This window comes from Borostomias antarcticus (assembly GCF_949987555.1).
Source record: "Borostomias antarcticus genome assembly, chromosome: 18".
NCBI classification, from domain to species: Eukaryota; Metazoa; Chordata; class Actinopteri; order Stomiiformes; family Stomiidae; genus Borostomias; species Borostomias antarcticus.
Window position 1 is genome coordinate 7,579,454 of NC_140251.1, and position 22,922 is coordinate 7,602,375.

The 22,922-nt window shown below is 44.9% G+C and overlaps 1 protein-coding gene across 1 annotated transcript; it reads right to left on the bottom strand.

Moving 5' to 3' along the window:
• Nucleotides 1-295: 295 nt before the first annotated feature.
• Nucleotides 296-1,882, bottom strand: ankrd34c (ankyrin repeat domain 34C; the record flags this gene model as incomplete). The annotated part of the gene is made up of 1 exon (XM_084453061.1): nt 296-1,882. One exon carries the CDS (start codon nt 1,880-1,882, stop codon nt 296-298), a length of 1,587 nt encoding a protein of 528 aa, XP_084309187.1.
• Nucleotides 1,883-22,922: the final 21,040 nt, after the last annotated feature.

Sequence of the window (22,922 nt, forward strand, 5' to 3'; positions counted from 1 at the left end):
GGCAGAATGTCTCAACAAGTAGGAAGGGTCGTGACACTTACATTCACCATCTTAAGTAGTCTTAAAATGTACTTTTGAATGAATACTATTTTATTCACCTGCTTGAGATACTGAGAATTCTAATAATAAAACATCTTAGTCTTCAGCTATGTTATGATGTATTGCTCAGGTGAATTGATCGTAGATGATAGATAATTCAACAACGTCCAAAACATTTACAAGAGGATTATTTTGCAAATGAGATTTAACCGGCGGGGTCGGGTTTTGAGAGTGGTCATCTTATGGTTGAGTGTTGTCACTGATGGGCCAGTTCCTCGAAATCAGACAGTTGTTTCATCTGCTCTACTTGCATAGAGTGCCTCCTCACAAGTTTCTTCTTGGACCGGAGGCTGCCTCTCTTTGGCGAGTTTGGTGCTACTGGAGCTATTGATCTGAAGCCTGTGATTAGAGGCGAGGAGGGCTTGGTGCTGGCCCCGATGTCAGGGATAGGAGGGTTTGGGTTGACGTTGAGAGGTGGCAGGTGACCGGGACGCGTGTGGGAAATATAATCTAGCAGCAGGGTCCCTGAGCCCCGCCTCTCCAGGAGGCCGGGGGCGCGGCGGCGAGCCGCGCTGGGGGAGGAGGCGCTGGCGTTGCTGTCCAGAGACTCCCTGGAGCCTGTCAGCAGGGCCAGGGGAGACGTGTTGAGCTTCCGCCGCTCCGGGGGGACCTTGGGAGAGTCCAGTGCGCCGGAGTTTGAGTACAGCTGGGAGTCGGAGTCGTAGTGTTCGTTGCCCAGCCGCCTCCGGTGCACCGTGTCCCTCAGACCGGCCGGTGCGACGCCGCTGTCCGGCTCCGCGGAGACGGTGCTGCGGCGCGCCAGGGGCTGGTGCTGGCTCAGAGACCTCTCGTACGCCACTTTGGAAGTTGGAGGGATGGACAGTGGGGAGGGGGACGCCTTGGAGAGCTGCTCCCCGACCAGCGGGAACAGCCCCTCCTTGCCGTCCACGCTGTTTTGGCGCGACAGAGTCGACCTCTTGGACAGACAGAGTCCGTTCACACCGGCGACGACGTCCTCGTCAGAGGGGGGCCCCTTGCTCTCCTCGTGAGCGGCGGCGAGGACGGAGGGCGCGATCAGCCCCCAGGGCTCCGACTGCAGCCGCTTCAGCTGGGGCAGGCGCGCCCGCTTGAGGTTGGCGGGCCTGCGGCTGGGAGAGGCGGGCCCGCTGGGAAGCTTCGCTGCCGCGCTAGAGGCCGTTTTCAGTTTCGTCTGGAAACTGAAGATGGTGTTTTGCTGCTCAGGCTCGGTCGGTGTAGGGGAGGAGCTCAGCTGAATGTCAGAGGGGGAGGCGCAGAACGCGGGAGAGCACCTCTCCTCCAGCTCCGGGGAGGGGGGCACGTTCAGGTACTGCTTGGTGGTTTTGGTCCCCGACGGGGACTTGTCGGTGGTGATGATGATGACCTCTTTGCCCTTTGCTTTGCACGCGTCCAGCAGGAGCTTCAGTGTCTGCTTGTCGTCTGCGTTGATGGCGTAGACCAGGACGGACGCCCCGCTCCGGTCCTCCAGGCTGGGGTCCGCCCCGTTTGTCAGCAGGTGGGACACAACCTCATGTCCGGCCCTCTGCATGCAGGCGTGCATCAGGGCTGTCCTGCCCGCCCGGTCCTGAATGTTGGGGTCCGCTTTGTTTTCCAGCAGGTACTTGGCCAGCTTGGCCTTGCTGGTGCTCTGCTGGTCGCTGTGTTTGGACATGCAGGCCACCATGAGTGGCGTCTCGCCGCGCTCGTTGCTCTCGTTGATGTAGGCGCCGCCCTCCAGCAGGAGCCTGGTGAGGCGCAGGCGGCGGAGCCACACCGCCTTCAGGAGCGAGTTCCCATCTGTCCGCAGCTCCAGGATGTCTGCCATCTCCCAGACAACCACAGATAGCTCCCCTCAGTCCTGAAATCCAGTCACAACCTGCGGCCCTGAAAACAAAATCAACACCACAGGATTGTACTTTTAAAAACATTTTTAAGCATATCAAATAACATCACATTAATTGGATTTGCTATGTTTTTGTCTGCTTACTAATTCATCAGTAATCACGTATTCATCACAGCCACTGTTTGAGGCTACAGTACTATGGCACAGTTGAGACATCTCTACAGTGTACTGTACCTACATACTATACCACCAGGGGGCGTCCTGTGCTAGGCAAACTCGCTATGTAGTTGAGTATCCTGCGAGAAGTATGAAGTTGCCATAATGATAAAAAAAAAAAAAAAATTGGCTCACTTTCGGATTAAGATTTTGAATGAAGGGATGAAAAATATTGATCTGCTACCAAGGGCACCTTCAACCTCACTATCAGTGAACAGAACTTTAAAAGCTACTGAATTAGAATGCACAGACTATCACGTGGATATTTGGTGAGTAGCCTACTGTTTTCCCACTGGAACATTTAAGACTTGATAAGCAAGCAAATTTCCCACTGTAACATGTCAATGTATGATAAACAATAACAGAGAAACATTTGCAATAGACGTGGTAGCCTGATTTTGATTGATGTAAACTGTCAATCATGTGTTTGCCTCCACGCAGAATGTAAAGATCTTATTGATTGAGTCTGTTGCTAGAGTAATTTCATTGGTCTCCAATTTGGGAATTAAGACATAATCCAGCCGTTCTAATGGTGGACGCGGTTGGATTATCCATTGCCTACTGGCCAGAAAACGTCATTCTCACGAGCGTTGATCAGCTGGCAGAGAAACAATCAAACTAGTGGCAAACACATACTTTGAAATTGTAATAATTTTTAGTTCGGTCATGATTCTATGGTGACAAATCAGTACATATTATCTCAACGTCATAAAGTCGGCGCGCTTTCTCGTAGACCAAGTCGCTGTCCATGGTGCTCAAATGGGATAATTTAGCTAAAGACGCGCACCATGTATCATCGCCTATGGCTATTCGAGACAAAATCGCGAATATCGAAGAAATGACCCGCGTATCCTGGTGTGTTTGACTATGCTATGCATGATCAAAGAAACTCTTGCTTTAAAAAAAAATAAGTTACAAGAAGAGGTGGTTGCAGTATCAGAAGTATGTTAATTGGATAGTTCATTTAAAAATCAGATTTTTCCAAAGACAGACCATATGCATTTTTAGATACGCATCTTGATGAAAGACAATCCATATGCATGTTTAGATATGAATGATGCTGATAGCCTATGGTGTAAATAAGCAAAAATTCTTCAACCACTATACTGCAGGCTATATCTTACCTGATCAGAGGGCAGGTTTGTCATGTTCAAATGTGTCCCAATGTTTTGTCATTAGAAACCAAAATAAATGTTTTTTCCCCAGTAGTCCTTTAGTAGGCTATATTTCCATTTTTCATTCGGGGCTGATCCAATATATCTATCTATTTCAGTTACAGACTATACGGTGCATCTGACACCATGGCGCATGAGCTCTATCTTCTGTTATGGAAACGGTCTACATCAGTCCAATAGGCTGCATTACTTTCACTGCGCACTCAAGAATCACACCTCAAGACGCCGACGTTATAAATAACTTTGCTTGGTGAATGAAACGTGCATTTTCTTGACGTCAGAGAAGCCCAGACAAAAATAAATTGCGTCTGGTGAGAACCTCTGTCATACTTTTCATGTCTGCTATACGCAAAACTGTTTTGCCACCTCAATGAAATATAAATAGTGCGATTGTATAACGTTATCCAGACCATGTAAAATACAATGAATAGGAAATTATAACATGTAGGCCATACGTTGGTGTGTACAAAATGGGTCTAAGAATTCTTAACTTCCTTAGGCTACTTCAGGTGCATGCATGCAGGTTAGTTAGGTTATGAAAAAATGATTAGAAAAAGATGATTTCATATAGGCTAATGTATTCTATAGCCTATAAACACGACCATCTCTTTACTGTTTATTAAAAACAAACAGATGGTTTTCAATGGATCTTAATGTGCCCTGTTGCTGCGTGAGCAATCAAATAGCCTACATCAGTTTCCCATTAAATGAAACGGGTATTGAAATTGAAAAGTTGTTCGTGAGCATTGGATTATGTTTCGCTCATAAATCACAGTAATATATTATTTAATGGCCAGTATGAGATTATTTCTCATCTACAGTGGATAGTGGATTACAACGATAAATAAGAGGCACTTCATTTGATAATGGATCAAGAACTAGTGGACATATTCTGATGTTAAATATTTTATCTAAATTCTTAGGTTGTTTCTGATGATTTTGTGAGACAATTAGGCATATCCGGGGGATCGTCCCCTTGCTGGCCATGTTAGAGCACAGCAAGTGAGGAGACCAAAACTTGTTCCTGCCATCGCAGCCATAGAGCCTAATAGGGACAATATCTATTTTTAGGTTGCTATGAGACAGCAGAGAAGCAATTTCTGATGAGAGCGATGATATTCTCAGCTCTGCGAGGAGAAGGTCATCAGAAGAATAACATTGCACACAGTAACATGAGGCCTTGTACGTCATTCGTCCACATACAGTTTTGTTTGTGTTTTTTAATTTGCATAATGGACCCCAAAGCCCATCTGATCATTAGCCCTGTGACCCCGGCCCATTTCCTCTAAGACCCAGACTAATCACTTTATTTCCCATCCAAGCACTTCTCTGGTGTCGCAGGACTCCAATAGTCAATGATGACAGTGATTCTTCCCCAGTGGCTCTCAGGCTCCTGGGAAATCTTGTTGTTGACAAGACACAAGGAAGAGGTGTGTATTTGGGAACCTAGGCCACTTCCATCAGTGTTACTGTCCATGTTATGTTCCGAGACCAATGACCACAACAGAAATACGTCTCTGACTTTTTGGTGTCATCCTTGACATTTTTATGATGCATGACTTGCTCTATCATGTATTTTAACTACTGTCTAATAAACTAAACTAAACCTAAACCAGGCCAGGTCCAGCCTGGCTTATGTGCGTGGCTGGCTTGTTTCTGTTCAGGACTGGTAGGAGGGAAGCTAGTCATGCCACTGAAATAGCTGTGAATTGAAATAATGTCTCATAAATTAAGATAGGTCTTGTCACCTGGACACATCAGTTCCAATGCTTCCAATGCTAATCCAGCACAATGAGAGCGGGATAGCTAGTTAGCTCATGAGCTCACAACAACTAGCAGCAGCTTCCATAACATTAATGGTAGCGGTCAGTGGCTAAAGCAGTTACACTGATGATTCCTGTAACGTTAGCTATTTTGCTGCAATTGGTTCAACTTCTATTTCTGGACAAAAGTCATTACCTGCTGTATGCACTTCCCTTTAGGTGGTGAAGTAAGTAGACGGTAATCTCTGACAATGTCGCACTTGGGAGTCCAATGCTCTGACCATTACTCTACCTGTGGAATTTAGATAAGGGATAAAAAGGTTAGAGTGAAAGGATGAACGTGTGCAGGTTTGGGGTATAGTCCCATAAAGTCATCCCCACCGGGGCCCCATACTACGAAGCTCGTTCAACATATCCAGGATACCTTTTCGCTAGCTCACTCGAGTAAACCGGACAACCGCAATCACGGATGAACGGTACTACGACGGTGGCTATCAACTCGTTAAGTCTACCGAGCTGGTCCAATCGAGTTATGAGCGCTTATAAAGCTATATAACGCTTATAAAGCAAATGTAGGCTATAGTTTTTAATAGTTTCAGGTTGGAGTAGACAATGTGATGTCTCTATACAAGAGGAGCTAGAGATAAAACAGGCTATTAAGATGGAAAAAGTGAAGCTCGAGGTGGAGAAGTAGGCTCTAAGCCTACGGGGAAAAATGAGTCTATTTCATGAAAGTAGGCCTCTAACGTCATTGATTGTCAGGCATTGGTGCTATCACAATTCAATTAAAATGTAGCCTAGGCCTACTTCTCTTTGTTCCTAGGAAATCAACTAATAAATCAACATTAAAGACTTGAAAATGGAATTAAAAAATGAGTGTTTTTACTTGGTTCTCCGCATCACCCACGGCCTACACAAAACTGCAGGTAGGCTAATAAAACGCAAGCCAGTGCATAGTCTACAGTCTACTGTAAATGCACAAGGCACAATATGACTCAAGCAGCTGTCATTCTGCATATTTCATAGGATACCGGGGAAAGCCAAGGAGGGTTTTGTCGGTTTGTAAAAAGTCTTCTTAAGAACCTCTCACTGTTCGCGCACTGCAGTTTATTTTTTACATTTGCACACTGAAGTTCCATATAGAATCTTAATGTCCATACAGTATGCCTTTTTCCAAGTGAATTGATCGGTCAGCGGGCAGTGCTTCATATGTTTTGATCCATAATCTGGAACTTAACCTGCCCTGTAGCAGGTTAGCTCGGCAGCATAAATTACCATGGCGACATAGCACGGTGAGAAGTGAACCACCTTCGTAGTACGGATAAACCAGGCTTGAACCTGAAGTTATCGCGCTAACCCCGTAATCCTGTTTCGTAGTACAGGGCCCAGGTCTTGAACCCCGGTCTCCCGGGTGGGAGTCCAATGCTCAGATCACTACTCTACTTGTGCAGTGGAGATTGGGGGGTTGGTTTTGGTGTCCTTCTTTATTTAGGTGTGCTGGGACTGCTGCCTCTTGAGGTGCCAACAGAAATATGCAAGCCACCAACAGAGAGATGCAAGCCAACATTGTCAGGAGTAAGGGAGTAAGGGAGGGAGTCATAACCTGACAAACGCTATACTAGGTGCGCTGGCTTCCAGCCTCGCACAAAAAATGGAGACAATGGAGTTGACCATACCTGTCTAGCCTAGTATATTTATGAAAATACCACTGGCAGCCCCACCTAAACTGGAAACAGACAAGAAAGAGCCCAGTCCTCCTGAGGGAGATTTATGAGGGAAGCGGGTGATTCTTAGTGGAGCACATTGTGACCGAAAAGCCCAGTGGATGTGAGGGGATGGAGGCTATGAAGAATGCATTGTTTCTTTAATCCATATTTCCATTTGTGATGCTAATAAGGAGTTTATCTCAGCATACCCAAGTAACTGGAGAGTCTTGAGCAGACTATTGTACAATTATCCCAGTACACTGTTTGGAACTGGTAATCACACAGTGCTGCTGTTGGATTAAGAATAGTATGCAATATTGGAACAATGAGGATGGGGCTCAGTCTCTATTTCTGAAGGGCTTATCCATCCACACTTAATGTGGTGTCCCTTCAGAGGAAGAGATTATGGACTGGGGGGGTATTAGTCTGCAGGGGCTCGGCAACGCCTTATCCCCCAAGCTTACTGGTTTTGACACGTTCATTAACAGGAGAACTACAAGGACGTCAGCAGTCTCCATATGATCTTTGCCCCTATGCTGCTGTCGTCGGCAGCATATTAGAGAGAAAATAAATAATGAAAGCAGAGAGAATAAGCGCTGTCACCCATGGGAGCCGTTTCCATTTTCAGATATCTTACATCGCACCTGCTGCTCTGCCTCCTTCTAAATATAACCTTTTCCCTCACTGCTCCGACACTGTGTAGTTTTGCTCGGCAGGCTAAAGCAGCATCGGGTCTACATCGATTCTACCCAGGGAAAGTTTCTAACTGCAACAACTCACCTCTGTTCTGTTGAATGACCATGACCATAACAAGACTACAAGTTCAGCAATATGTTTTTTGGACGTGCACAATTAATCGACATCAGTATACTGTAAGCAAGAGGAGACAGTTGAAATTTGAATTCCACTCAGATGCGACATCATCATCGTTTAATGAAGATACAGATCTTTATATTGAAGAAATCTCCTTTCTTCTACTGTTGCAAGTCCTAGACAGAGGGAGAATTCGAAGATTTGCAGAATGTCTTTTGGGAAAATGCTGCTCAAATAACCCTAACAAGTGCTCTAACCCTATTAATATGCCTACAATGTTATTGCAAATGGAGCCAGCCACTATCATCATCATCATCATCCATTCCTTCTGAGTGCTCCTGTACCTCATCACATTTGAAAAACATTTCCCATTACAGACAAGCATATGTGTACCTCACGATAATGTGGTGTTGGTGGTGTTTATGTTCCTGATGTGTACCTCACGTTACTGTGGTGTTGGTGGTGTTTATGTTCCTGATGTGTACCTCACGTTAATGTGGTGTTGGTGGTGTTTATGTTCCTGATGTGTACCTCACGTTACTGTGGTGTTGGTGGTGTTTATGTTCCTGATGTGTACCTCACGTTAATGTGGTGTTGGTGGTGTTTATGTTCCTATGAGCCGGTTGTCTCTTTAAAAAGTGAGCCTGACATTCTCATGGCCTTTGTGTCTCAGCGATTGTATCAAGTGAATGTGTGGGCTGTGACAGCAATGAACTGTAGCACCAACCCTACTGCAGATTTGAACTGCACCAGCTTAATACATCTCCTCTCAATTTTGAATGTTGCCATATTAGGTTTTTCAAAACCTCTTTCTCTTTCACGTTAGGATTTTAGATTTTCCTCTTCCACTTATGGTTGTGTGCCCACCAAGCAGCTAGTAGTCCTTTTCAGATCATATTGTCTTTTGATATTGAGATGTACTGTTCTCTCATGCCGGAAGTCTTGAAATGGTTCCCTTCATTCTACCGCTGTCCTCTCAGATCTCCTGGTGCAGACCGACACCTGCTCTACTTATAGCAGGCTGTGATTGTGCGAGAAGAGCATTATACAGGAGCTTTATACAGGCAACAATTTTGCTGGCTGATTATCGTCTGTGGCGGCCGTATCCAAGGAGATTGGTGAATATATAATAAGGAGTTTGTTGCTTATTTTGCAGAGTGGGTGCTTTGATGTCGAATGTGTTGAATTTTCAGTTTATCTTCAAAATCCTCCGTAACGAAGCAACGAGCCTGAAGGTTTAACGTTGGTTGCTTATTAAAAGAAAAAGTGTTGAAGAGCCCTTACTTGAACAGCTAACCTTTCAAAAACCCATTATAAGCAAACAGTCACAATGGCACAGCTATACGAGGCATGGATGTCTACTTGAACACTGAAGAGGTTCTGATTAAAGGCCTTACAACATGGACGAAGACTCCTGGGGCTCTCCAGATCATATGATTACCTGGCTCAGTGATGTGATGTGATGTGATACAGGACAGTTTTACTGTGAATAAGTAAAGGAACATAATCAGTAAATCATCATAGGTCAGGTATGGTGTAAAACCATTTGAGGGCATTGATAGTGGTAACGGTGATAGAGAGGTGTATAAGATTGTTTGAAGAGCAAGCCCTGAGAGGATGAGATGCAGATGGAAGGGGATGTATGATGTTGATCTAGAGGCCCTCTGGTGGGTGGAGATTTATCTTCATCTAAAATCAACACAGTTGACTCTGTTCCATGTTTCTGTAGACAATGTGTATTGTGCCACTTCTGGCAGAGATGTTTTATAGGAATGAAGAGATATAGTACCTGCAGGGTTGAGAGGCATTCCACAATTGACATGAAGCAAATGCTAGCTCTGAATGATACAATGGTACAACTTATAGTTATAAACTGTTTCATCTGAGCAGTTCATGGATCCTTATCTGTCAGAAGCATACATATACTGTATGTTTTAGAATTATATTCACACAGGGATCAAGTTATCCGTTACGGGGTTGAATTCAAAACAACTTAGGTGACAAAGAAATGCCTAATAATGTTTGGGATTTCATGCCTAAGGTGGGGAAAAGTATTTTCTCAGAGGTTTAAATAGTCCTTTATCAGATGCAATGTTCATAAACACAATTATTTGTGGTATTTTTTTCAAAACCCAGACAACCCAATGTGCACCGAATTCAGAGAATCTCCCATGTGTGTGGGTGTGTGTGTGTGTGCGCATATGTGTGTACTGTATGTGTGCATTTGCATTAGTGTGTGTTCATTTGTTGGCGAGTGTGTGTGTGTGTGTGTGTGTGTGTGTGTGTGTGCGAGCGTATGTGTGTGTATGTGTGCATTTGCATTAGTGTGTGTTAATTTGTGGGTGAGTGTGTGTGTGTGTCTGTGTGTGTGTGTGTGTGTGTGTGTTATATTCTGACAGCTAGTTAGAGAGTTTCACTCTGCCTGCAGTTCACACCCTTGGGACTGTGACGTCTTCAGCACTCTGACCAAAATACACCCCCTCTGCAGCAAAACACACCTCCTCTGCAGAGCAAGGTGGGAAGTGAAGAGGGTCTTTTCCGTGTCAGCTGTTGTCTGTGACGTCAAATCGCTTATGGCCGTCTGAGAGGATGTCGGGTCCCATCTGCAGAACAAGACGTGACAGGACCATGAGGTGACAGCACTAACAATAGACCCCAAAGCCTGGAAAACACAGCAGCAGTCCGCCACACCCGTTACCCCTTTGGAACCGAGGAAGTGTCTTTGAACATATATGATGAATGATAACCCCATACACTAAACCCAATATCAAACCAGATACTGCTCTTGTACTGTCTTTTCTAAGTTTCTTCGGCAGTAGGTGTTTGATCGGCCATACACCTGTTCAAGCAACGAGGGGGGCTGGTGAACGGGGCTTTTGTGGGGTAGTGCTGATTGTTCGCTCGGCTCTGGAGGAAGGAGGAGGTGGCAAGCAAAGGAAGTGTGCTGCAGCTGGCTCTAATCAGCCGTGCCAGGGGGTGGGCATAATCTGGCAGGTACCAGAGGAGAATGGAAAGTCTCAGTAATTATTGCTCTGCGCAATGAGAAAGAGGCAGCGAGGCCACACCGCCTTCATTAAGCTGCAACAAAGGATCCCCTCTGCCTCTCCCGATATTACTGGACATGGCCAGTGGTCTCAGATTCAGTCAGGAAGATATAGGGATGCCAGAGGTAGCAAGTACAACTATTGAAAAATGTCAGGGTTAATGACATTTGAAATGACCATTCAGTCAGCAATACTCCTCCCACCTAGCATCGATCTGCATTGACCTTTCTGTAGATTCTCTCCATGGTGAGATATTTTCACGTTTGTATTCAGCCTGGAACCATCGATCATGCTGCTAATTCCAGGAGTCTTTGTCTGCTGTCTGTCTGTCAGCTGACTGAAGATGTTGTCTGGACGAGCGGTTGTCAACAAGGCTGCAATTAATCAACCAGTTCAGAAAAGAACAGGCACATGTTCAACAGGCAGGTTCAGCCAAAGGGCGCTGTGCTGCACACTGTTAGCAACAGGCCGAAATGTACATTTTGAACGGGCACTGCACTAGTCTATCTTCTCATTCCAGGAGTCTCTGTCTGTTTGTCTGTCTGTATTTCGATTTTCTTGAGAAACGGGCACTATATGAATTTTAAATTTGGCAGGTGTATTGCTCAGGACCCAAGGAAGTACAACAAGTTAATTTGAAGTTGTTTGGATGAGTGTTTCTCGAGAAAGCTGCGAGCAGAGCTGCATGCAGCGATACCGGAGGCCACACAATCGGCCCCTTCCGAACAGGCACAATGTTATAGCAGCCAGGGGGCGCTGTGCTGTGTGTCTGGTTAAAAGCTGCATGCAGCAATACCAAGAGGCCATGCAATCGGCCTGTTCCGAACAGACACGTTTTGAAGAGGCACTGCACTGACAAAAAGGGAACTCATGAAAAGCTGTAAAGCTTGGTGCTGGTGCCCAGCATGGCCCTTCTTTTTTTACGTGGCTGGAAGCCAGTGCACCATAGACAGCATTTGTCCGGTTGTCACTCCCTCCCTCCTTCCCTCCCACCATCATGTTGTTGACCTGCAGTTCTATGTTGCCACCACAAGAGGCAGTGGTCCCAACACGCCAAAATAAAACCACTATAACATCATATCGGTAGTATAGTTGATAGTGTGTCTGCCTCCCATGCCACAGGTCAGTGGTTCAAGCCCCGGTGTGGAAGATTTTTTGTCACTGGATGTTATAGAAGCTATGTAAAAATGTGGTTACCTGATGGTGAGAAGTCAGTTATTGAATTTATGTGCAGTAATTGAACATTTGAAATACTCCTGTTTTGAAATTATACCTACAGTATAGGTGTCTCAGTAATTACCCATTATATATTAAGCTATACTTTGCATGTATTTACCAGGTAAATGTTTAGTAATTGGGGGGTTATGAAAGGAAGGGTTACCCCAAAAAATGTCAGAGTAAGTTAATTTAGCAATAGAAATCCATAAGCCTAGGGCCAATGGGCCTAGGATATAGACAATAAACTAGCGGTGGAAAGGTGGTGGAGCAATAGCGGGAGCATTTCGGATCACTAATAATCTGCCAGAGGTCCACTTGAAATTCGATGTGCAAATGACAAGGAACCAGCCAGTGGATTCAGCCAGAGGTCCGCCAGCTCGTCCATCAGGGACCCGCTGTAGGTCCGCTGGCCTTGTGTTATCTGGGTTTATCCCTTACCTTTGTCCAGAAACAGAATGATGAACATTAATGTTATGGAAACTGCTGCTAGTTGTTATGTGCTCATGAGCTTACTGGCTATCCTGCTCTTATTGTGCTGGATTAGCATCATCTGATGTGTCCAGGCGACAAGACCTATCTTTTCAGACATTATTTCATGTCATTTCAATTCACAGCTATTTCAGGGGCCTACCAGTCCTGAACAGAAACAAGTCAGCAACGCATATAAGCCAGGCTGGACCTGGCTTGATTTATCTTAGCAGTGGTGGTACCATGACTGGCCAAGCGGTTTGTGTCCTGCTGTCTGCCCCAGCGGGCAAGAATGTATGTCTGCGGATTGGAGCAAGGACTGCCAGCGAAGATACCAGCTTGAGGCAGTGTGAGAGATTGTTGCTCTGGGCTTGAGCGTGAGCAGCGGCTGTTTTTAATCCATCTCCACAGGCTAAACAACAGGAATAATCAGTCTCCAAGGTCACTGGATTGGTAACTTGTCTAAAAGAGGAACGTCGTTACTCACTGTAATTCTAACCCCACCAAACTGAACAGGTTTGTCACAGCATAAACCACTATGTCTTAACGCGGAGATACAGAAATATCAGTTGATGGATTGCAAACCTCGAAAGTCGTAGCAGCTCTAAGCAGAACAGCGAAAGGTCAGGCACATCCAGATCTGCTGCGTATGAATCCCCAGGGTTCTCATGGGGCCCAGGCCGCAAGCGTCGCCCAGAACCAGGAGCTCTCACCTGACTGAGCAGACAGAGAGCAGGTTATCCCTGCCTCACAGCACCCGGAGGGGGGACACTGCTCTGTGGAGACTCAGACCGTCTGGACGACACCTCCAAAGAGCAAGGCTTTGTTATTGGTCAGCACCGGGAAGGTTCTGTGGTTCACACACAATGTTAGCATAGTTAACGTTAGTCGTCTTTGAGCACTAATACCTCAGTTTGAAAGGGAAGTTATATTTATTTTCCATTCAAATGCTGGCACACTACTAAAGTCTATATTGTTACAGTATTATCACACTAATACAGTATTATTATTACAGTATTATTATTACAGTATTATTACAGTAATACAGCATGAACATGAACAGGCTGTTTTGACCCCATAACAAGAGCAGTTTGTGGTGTCTCTATTATCTGGTTCACTCAACCACAGGCTGCAAACAAAGGCTGGTTCCTATTGGATCAGAGGAACAGCATTGTCACACTGTTTTTCACCACAGCTTATTTATAATGAAGCGCTTTCCAAAGAGGCAGGAAGGTGCCGAGTAAACACAACGTTGGGATATTTTTGTGTGGCACGATGGTGTCAGTATCACAATGAGATGAGTCATCATCATCACTGTTTGCCTACTGATGCCTCCGCTAAATATGGGCATTGAAGAATTGTTCCTCCATATGGCTAAACAAGAGTTGTCGTTTCATTAGACCCTCTTGAGATTTGTGAATTTTTGGTTGAAATGAACATATTTGGTCTTTACAAAGATGATGGCGTTTGTGCGTGCGTGTGTATGCCTGTGTGTGTGTATGTGTGTGTATTGAATGATAAAGAATGAACGGCGAACATCTTTAAATAGCAGGGACTTATTCTTCCAGTGTTTACTGTCAAATCTTCCATGTGGATCTGTTCCAGCTCATGCTCTCTCTCTCTCTCTCTCTCTCTCTCTCACCAAGTGATCTTTGTTCAGTAGGAATCATCCTGTGGAGATATTGATTTCATTACCTGTAATCAAAGGTTTTCACACGCACGTGATTGATCAAGTGCTCCTTGATGTGATGGCAGCAACACATGATCTGTGATGATTGTACTGTGAAGAGTATTGGTAATACACGACACCCAGAGTTAGTCCATTTAAATTTCCCAGTGTCCCCTTCCTCGCCCACACATACGCACGCACAGACATTTTTGAATCATTTATTTATGTCGACATAAATAAAAACACAAAAGACATAAACACTCAATGCCGTTAGATTTTAGGAGTCAGTCAGTTACATACTGTAGGTGCCTAGTTGTCAATACATACAGCATGCACGCACGCACACACACACACACACACACACACACACACACACACACACACACACACACACACACACACACACACACACACACACACACACACACAAGCCTCCCTAGACTGCCATGCACCCTCAACACAGAGAATAATCCTAATTTATATTCATGTCCCGTTTGTAGGGATGAACATTTTGCCCCTAACGTTGACTTGTGTGTATGGTGTAAACCTTTGACCTGGAACACAGATTACATTCAATATGAGACCATTTCACTTTTTACAGCAATTGCCCTTTTAAAATCATTTGGTTAGGATCGGCTTATTATCTTGATTCTCCAACCTTGAATCTTTCCCTGACCTTGTATTTTGTACATTGTGATGGACATACGTAGGTCTTTGTATTTTGTACATTGTGGTGGACATACGTAGGTCTTTGTGGCACGGCCAGCTTGCACCCAGCAGCAAGGCTCCCAATTCAGTCCAAGGCAGATGTGTCTGTGCCTGTCCCAGAAACAAGCCCCCTGTAGGCCTGGGTGGAAGGGATGGGTCCTGCTGATTTACCGTCCTCCCTCTGCTCCTTCGGATGCTCTGGAGGCTCGCTGCCTGGCGTGGACCTGCCCAGAGCAGAGCAGGGCAGCAGGGACTGGGCCTGCTAGTGAGTGGCTGGTGTCGGGCTCTCTGATGGAAACATTCAGATTCACACTTGCTCTATGTGGATCTGAAGAACAAACACTCCACTTGACACTTCTGTCAAAGGGTTTTCAAATAGCATTACAGTATATTGCTACACAAATAGAATGAGATAAAAGCAGAGTAAATATACTGTCCACCTAACACCAAGTATCAAGCTGATTTCCAGTTTATTGTACTTTTTAGTTCTTTATATTGCCCAGAAATGTCTGACATTTCTTTTTTTTTCTTTTTCGTAAAGATGAATGTGATTCTCAAATCCAGGACAACACACTAGAGTATTCTCCAAGGGGGCGGCTGATTTGTCAACTGTCACTGAATGAGGTCACTTACAGGAAAGTTTTTCGCACATTGCTGAACCTGCATACAGTTCCAGGTGCAGGACTGGTTTACTGCTGTGGAATCCTGTTGTTTTCTAAAAAAAAATATATATCTAATAAAAAAATCCCTTTCTCAATGTGTAAACTGGAGCTAATAGGAGGCTTTGCTAAAACTAGGCCAGGTCCACCTGGCTTATGTGCATGGCTGGCTTGTTTCTGTTCAGGACTGGTAGGACGGAAGCTAGTCATACCACTGAAATAGCTGTGAATTGAAATGACATGAAATAATGTCTGATAAATTAAGATAGGTCACCTGTCACCTGGACACATCAGTTCCATTGCTTCCAATGCTAATCCAGCACAATAAGAGCGGGATAGCCAGTTATCTCATGAGCTTACAACAACTAGTAGCAGCTTTCATTACATTAATGGTAGCGGTCAGTGGCTAAAGCAGTTACACTGATGATTCCTGTAACATTAGCTATTTTGTTGCAATTGGTTCAACTTCTGTTTCTGGACAAAGGTAAGGGATAAACCCAGATAACACAAGGCTAGCGGACCTACAGCGGTCTCCGATGGACGAGCTGGCGGACCTCCGGACGAATCCGCTGGCGGGTTCCTGGTCATTTGCACATCGAATGGCAAGCGGACCTCTGGCGGATTATTAGCGTTAGCGGTCCACTAGTGATCCGAAATGCTCCCGCTATTGCTCCACCACCGTTCCACCGCTAGTTTATTGTCTATATCCTAGGCCCATTGGCTCTAGGCTTATGGATTTCTATTGCTAAATTAACTTACTCTGAACATTTTTGGGTAACCCTTCCTTTCATAACCCCCCAATTACTAAACATTTACCTGGTAAATACATGCAAAGTATAGCTTAATATATAATGGGTAATTACTGAGACACCTATACTGTAGGTATAATTTCAAAACAGGAGTATTTCAAATGTTCAATTACTGCACATAAATTCAATAACTGACTTCTCACCATCAGGTAACCACATTTTTACATAGCTTCTATAACATCCAGTGACAAAAAATCTTCCACACCGGGGCTTGAACCACTGACCTGTGGCATGGGAGGCAGACACACTATCAACTATACTACCGATATGATGTTATAGTGGTTTTATTTTGACGTGTTGGGACCACTGCCTCTTGTGGTGGCAACATAGAACTGCAGGTCAACAACATGATGGTGGGAGGCAAGGAGGGAGGGAGTGACAACATGGTCATAGTCCTCAATTACTAAACATTTACCTGGTAAATACATGCAAAGTATAGCCTAATATATAATGGATAATTACTGAGACACCTAAACTGTAGGTATAATTTCAAAACAGGAGTATTTCAAATGTTCAATTACTGCACATACATTCAATAACTGACATAGCACCACCAGGTAACCAATTTTTTTCATAACTTCTACAGTATAACATCCAGTGACAAACACAAATGACAAATCACAATGCTCATATTTATTCAAATGCTTTGAATTATATCAATTATAACTGGATCCACTCAGGAATCTGGGAGTGGGACTGAGAACAGGAGGAGCAGAAAACAAAACACAGAGTTGCATAAACAGAGAAACATAACAATATGCACAAGTCTAGTATATCAATGGGACTTGTAATTGGTCACTTAAAGGAGAATGCTCATTTTTGACAACCTGGACATTATTTACGGCATATTATAAGACGTTTGACTCACTGAGATAACTTTGGTGTAATTCGGAGGCCTGTAGAAGAAATTTAAAATCCAGCGCGAGCCAAGTATATCCATGTCATGGCGGCGGACGGGGCACTGAGAATGCAGTTTCTATAAAATCTATTTTCTGCCGCGAAACGGTTGTTTTCATCAATCTGTCTTTATGAATCGCTAGTTGTGCTTACATAGAGCGAGGGCTTGTTGTGGTTTTTCACATGCCTCTGTAATATGATCTTTAGAAACGTCTTTAGAAATGAAATAGCTTCCCCACTTGCTCCAGCACGCATGCGCACAGCGCGCAGACTGGCTATTCTCTGTCTGTAGGCTACACTCGCGGCTCACATTCACGCGATTCATAAAAACAGATTGATGAAAACCGTTTCGCGGCAGAAAATAGATTTTTTAGAAGCTGCATTCTCAGTGCCCCGTCCGCTGCCATTACATGGATATACTTGGCTCGCGCTGGATTTTAAATTTCTTCTACAGGCCTCCGAATTACACCAAAGTTACCCAGTTGGTTACCCAGTTTCTGCAATCAGTTTGAGACAGTTAATTAATCTGCAAAACAGACTGTACATTTCCTTAAAAATAAAAAAGAAAACTTTGTGTTCTCATGGGATCTCTCCCGTCCATCTGAAAAAAGGGGGCAACCGGGTATCGAACCACTGATCTCCTGCATGGTAGTCAGACGCTTTATCCACTACACTGCTTCATCCACTACACTGCTTCATCCACTACACTGCTTCATCCACTACACTGCTTTATCCACTACACTGCTTTATCCACTACACTGCTTTATCCACTACACTGCTTCATCCACTACACTGCTTTATCCACTACACTGCTTTATCCACTACACTGCTTTATCCACTACACTGCTTCATCCACTACACTGCCGAGGAACTTCAAAGTGTGGGATGTCATAGTGTATTTATTTTGGTGTGCTGGGGCTTCTGCCTCTTGTGGACACAACACAGAAATGCAGGTCACAAACGGAACGGAGTAAGGGAGGGAGTGACAACCCGACAAACGCTATCTATGGTGCACTGGCTTACAGCCACGCACAAAACAAACACATACAGTATAGCCTACAGTGTCCCGACATCTTGACTGAGCTTTTGTTATGATTGCTGGTATTGAGTACAATAAAGACAATTGATATGGGTTGTTATTAGTATTGTTGAGTGTGTAGAATCCTAGAGGTTTGTGGTCAGGCTGCGAGCCCCCTGTACACCCAGGTGTGTGGAGAAGCTCAGTGATGGTTCATTTATAGACCAGATGAAGGAAGGTGCCATCAGTGACCCTCGAGATGTGGCTTTGGAGGGAGAGAGGCAAAAAGGCTGACGTTTATCCTGAAGAAACCAATAAAGCACTGTCTGTTAGCCTGGTGAGTAGACCTGGAGCTGCATCATTAGAGGGACCCAGCACTCTGATCACCTCTCATAAGAGATGACCAACACACACACACACACATGCGCGCATGCACACACCCACGCACCACACACATTCACACACACCACACGCATGCACACACACGCACGAAACACACACACCACACACCGCACACCACACACACACACACACACGCACACACACACATACACACACATCGAGACCACGCACACTACCACACCACACAAATCACCCCACACACGCCACCACGCCTGGGCTGTGATGTCCTGAATCTCTAATAAGAACAGACATCCCACTTCGGACAAGTATGTCAAACGCATAATGAGAAGACAGACAGCGTTTCAGTCCACCATCATGTTCCAGAACAGGATCCAGCTTCTCACAAGCATATTTTGTTGCATGATTGTGTGTTGGGTGTGTAAGCAGTCAATACATGCTCATTATTTAACCCACAGCTATCCTAATATCTTACATGACAGAAGCCTATTTTGTCCAGTGCACAGTATTGCCATACAGTACATGGTCGATTTATTGGTTCCCTTTGAACAGTTCCATTGTGTTCCAAGTGTCTCAAATCATTCTCCAGTCAATATCAAATCAGATAGAGCCGTGCTCCTCTGAGATGAAGTGTCAGCGTTCACAGCCCCAGAAAAGCAGGAGTGCACGCCGACACGTTGAACCGTGTTTCGGGGGCCCTCCTGATGTCTCGAAAACAAGCTGTTTACGGAAGCAATATGCCGCTCGTTTGAATTATACGGACATCATCCAAAACGCTCACTTGATGAGAAACATCAGACGTCATCCTCTGAGGAAGGTGCGTCAGTCCTTTGATTGGAGATGAAAGGCAGAGGGGTCTATATTTACCTCCATGTTCATGTGGAGGGGGCGAGAGAAGGGAGGTGATCCGCCCCTGTTTACACTCCGCACTCTCCATGGAGCAGCTCGCCCCTGATCCGATCTAATCCGGTCACAAAATGACCTCGGACCAGAGAATCCTTCTCACTGCCTGCTGGTCGGTCAGAGATCAACAGTTTGTTTGCATCATTTTTGAACAGCCCATATGGCATAATAGGATGCAATATGGCAGAAATCCACCAGCTGACCCAGTAGTCGATGACTATCACACATTTGGTGGAGTAGAAGTGCCAAGACTTGGTGTTCTAGACGGATAGACCTGCTGGCTTTATTACTCTACATAATCTCAATCAGGGAACAAGAAAACACCAGCCCTGACATCTGTGGTCTGACAGTTGATTATTATTCAGATTAATTAACACTTTAAACAAAAATATATAACTGTGTTTTATCCTATCACCTACGTTTCCGCCTGTGAAATATTTGATTCCTTCGTCCCTGTCTGTGTGATTTCCACAGCTATAACCACAGACACTTTAGGAGGGGAAGCAACAAGGTTTGAAGGTGGCAAACGCATGTGATGAAGTCAAATGGGAATGCAATTCATTGCTTCAATCGCAGTCGACATTTCAAAATGTAATTTGGTGTACTGGTTTGACACTCTCAACATCTGATATAGTTTTCAATTAATATCTTTAAACGAGGGCTGTGTTTTCCAATATTTTGTCCACACTCATTTAATTTCGCTGCTCATTGCTTATAGTCTCATGTCTCCACGCAATGTTGTACACAGTTGAGAATGTCAATTGATTTGTTGTTAAAGTCAACAAGACAATCATGGGCATGGCTGTGTCTCATCTGGAGGATGGGAGCAGGGCTCTGAGCCCTTTACCGGCTGCTCGCTGAGTCACTCAGAGGCTAGCTGTGGGGTATGTGATATAGCCAGGTCTCATTCAAAGTCATTCATATCAAATACTAGACAACTCTCTCCAACAGGGCCTACAGTATCTGTAAAATGTATTCTACCTCCTCTGTGTTATATTTCCTCAACCCCAGAACCATACATACAAAAACATGTCTGTGTGATGAACAATATGGAGAATACAGTATATGGAAGCCAGACACCAGAAAAAAAAGAATTGAATGATGAATAGCTAGAAGGAACACTCTGAGATGCCTGTCTCTCCTGAAAGGCAGATCTGGTTATGGACAGATTATCATAAGGAACTGGGAAGTTCCGTGAGTGAAATCAGTGTGGCAGAAGCTCCCTCATTAGCATGTGTGCGCTGTGCCAGGATTCTACAGTATGTGGGGGAAAAAGACGCATAAAGATCCCAACAGCAGACTGCTGATGCTTCTGAAGGCAGACTGCTGGTGATGATGTGCTTCTGAGGGTTTGTCAGCATTCCTTGGCGGAGCCCACTGAGAGGGAACATACACCCTGTCACAGAAGCAGCTGGATACCAGGACTGAACTCCAAACATCTTATTACAGCCTCTCTCGTAGGAAGAACAAATTAGCTAAAATAGCAGTACTGCTTGTTCAAGCACTGGGGGGAGCCTACTGAACTGTAGATAAATTAATTCATCCACCAATCCAACACCCTGGCCTTCGGTGTTTGTCTCCTTCATGGCCTGTGGACCATTAGGATGACAGGCTACTGTACAGAGACAGCTCTGGCTACAGTGGACTGCCTTCAGTCCACTGTTTTCCACTCACAGAAGTCAGCCTTCAAAACGTTAAAGGTACCCCAAGAAGTTTATTTTTGGTTACGAAAGTCTCATTTTAATGTGGGTGAATCTACATTACCCACACTTGTTTATGTGTCGATTTTCGACAAATGTCGTTTCTTGTATGTAGTTTATTTTTAGATTATTATTTCGTGGTCGGGTCGTCCAGAACTTCCTTGGAATGACGAAACGATTTACTGCAGTAGCCTACGGCGCCAACAAGATGAAGAATAATTTAAATATGACCGTTATGTATTGTCAAAAGTAACGTTACTAGTAAGACCTATGTAATTACCTCGTCGGTGGCGATCGTTCCGTCTTCAAAACACCCGGCTCAGGTACAGTAGCTAAGTTTTATGACAGTGTGCGGGGAGGCTCATGGGAAATGTGGTCTTTTTGGGCGGAAAACACTTCCGCTTCCCAAAACTCCTTGTAGGGCCTTTAACACACTATTCACAGAGGAATAGACAAAATGCATAGACCTGCCAACAAGGACATTCTATGATCTGATCTTTTTAAAATGTTGGATTTTACTTGATTTCTTATTTTTATCTCCTTTTTTTATTGTGTTTTATCTTCCATCTTATTTTCTCAGCTTTTATGTTCATCTAAATGTCTATTTTAATGTGAAGCACTCTGTGCGTGTAATTTCCCTGTTGTAAAGCACTTTGAGCTGAAAGGTGCTATACAAATAAAGATTTTCCCATCTGTACTTACATTTTGAGTCTGGGGGTTTGATCAGGTGTTTCCTGTGCGTCAATGCTGTCTGATGGTTTGATCGGTTGTTTCCTGTGTGTGGATGCTGTCTGAGGGTTTGATCAGGTGTTTCCTGTTTGTGGACACTGAGAGTTTGATCAGGTGTTTCCTGTGTGTGAACGCTGAAGGTTTGATCAGGTGTTTCCTGTGTGTGGATGCTGAAGGTTTGATCAGGTGTTTCCTGTGTGTGGATGCTGTCTGAGGGTTTGATCAGGTGTTTCCTGTTTGTGGACACTGCGGGTTTGATCAGGTGTTTCCTGTGTGTGAACGCTGAAGGTTTGATCAGGTGTTTCCTGTGTGTGGATGCTGTCTGGGGGTTTGATCAGATGTTTCCTGTGTGTGGATGCTGTCTGAGGGTTTGATCAGGTGTTTCCTGTTTGTGGACACTGCGGGTTTGATCAGGTGTTTCCTGTGTGTGAACGCTGAAGGTTTGATCAGGTGTTTCCTGTGTGTGGATGCTGTCTGGGGGTTTGATCAGGTGTTTCCTGTGTGTGGACACTGAGGGTTTGATCAGGTGTTTCCTGTGTGTGGATGCTGTCTGAGGGTTTGATCAGGTGTTTCCTGTGTGTGGACACTGAGGGTTTGATCAGGTGTTTCCTGTGTGTGGACACTGAGGGTTTGATCAGGTGTTTCCTGTGTGCGGATGCTGTCTGAGGGTTTGATCAGGTGTTTCCTGTGCGTCAATGCTGTCTGATGGTTTGATCGGGTGTTTCCTGAGGTGTGGATGCTGAGGGTTTGAGCTGCCTGCTGCTGGGTGGTGGCATGTTGGTGAAGGGGTCGGCGCCCTGCCTGGTGGCATCTCAGCACATGGGAGCAGATGGTGGCAGGCTGCTCCAAGCACCAGCAGGTGGGTGGTCTGCTATTAGCACGTCTGGAAGGAGAACTGTCACCCCGTTCGACTGTCTTCATCTCTCGTTCTCTCCCGTTGAAAACCTGATGAGACATGTCGCCGAAGAGCCAGATGTGTCCCATGTTTAGGCTACTGGTTGTCTGTTTATGTCACTCATTTTCAGACATACTACATGAGCAAAACATCATAGCTGAGTTGAGATGTAGTGCCCATGTGCAATGCACTTCTCTCAACATAGATATGTTGTGTGACCATACGTTGCATTCCCTTGCCTTCGAGAAACTCCCACCAACCCCTCCTCCCTC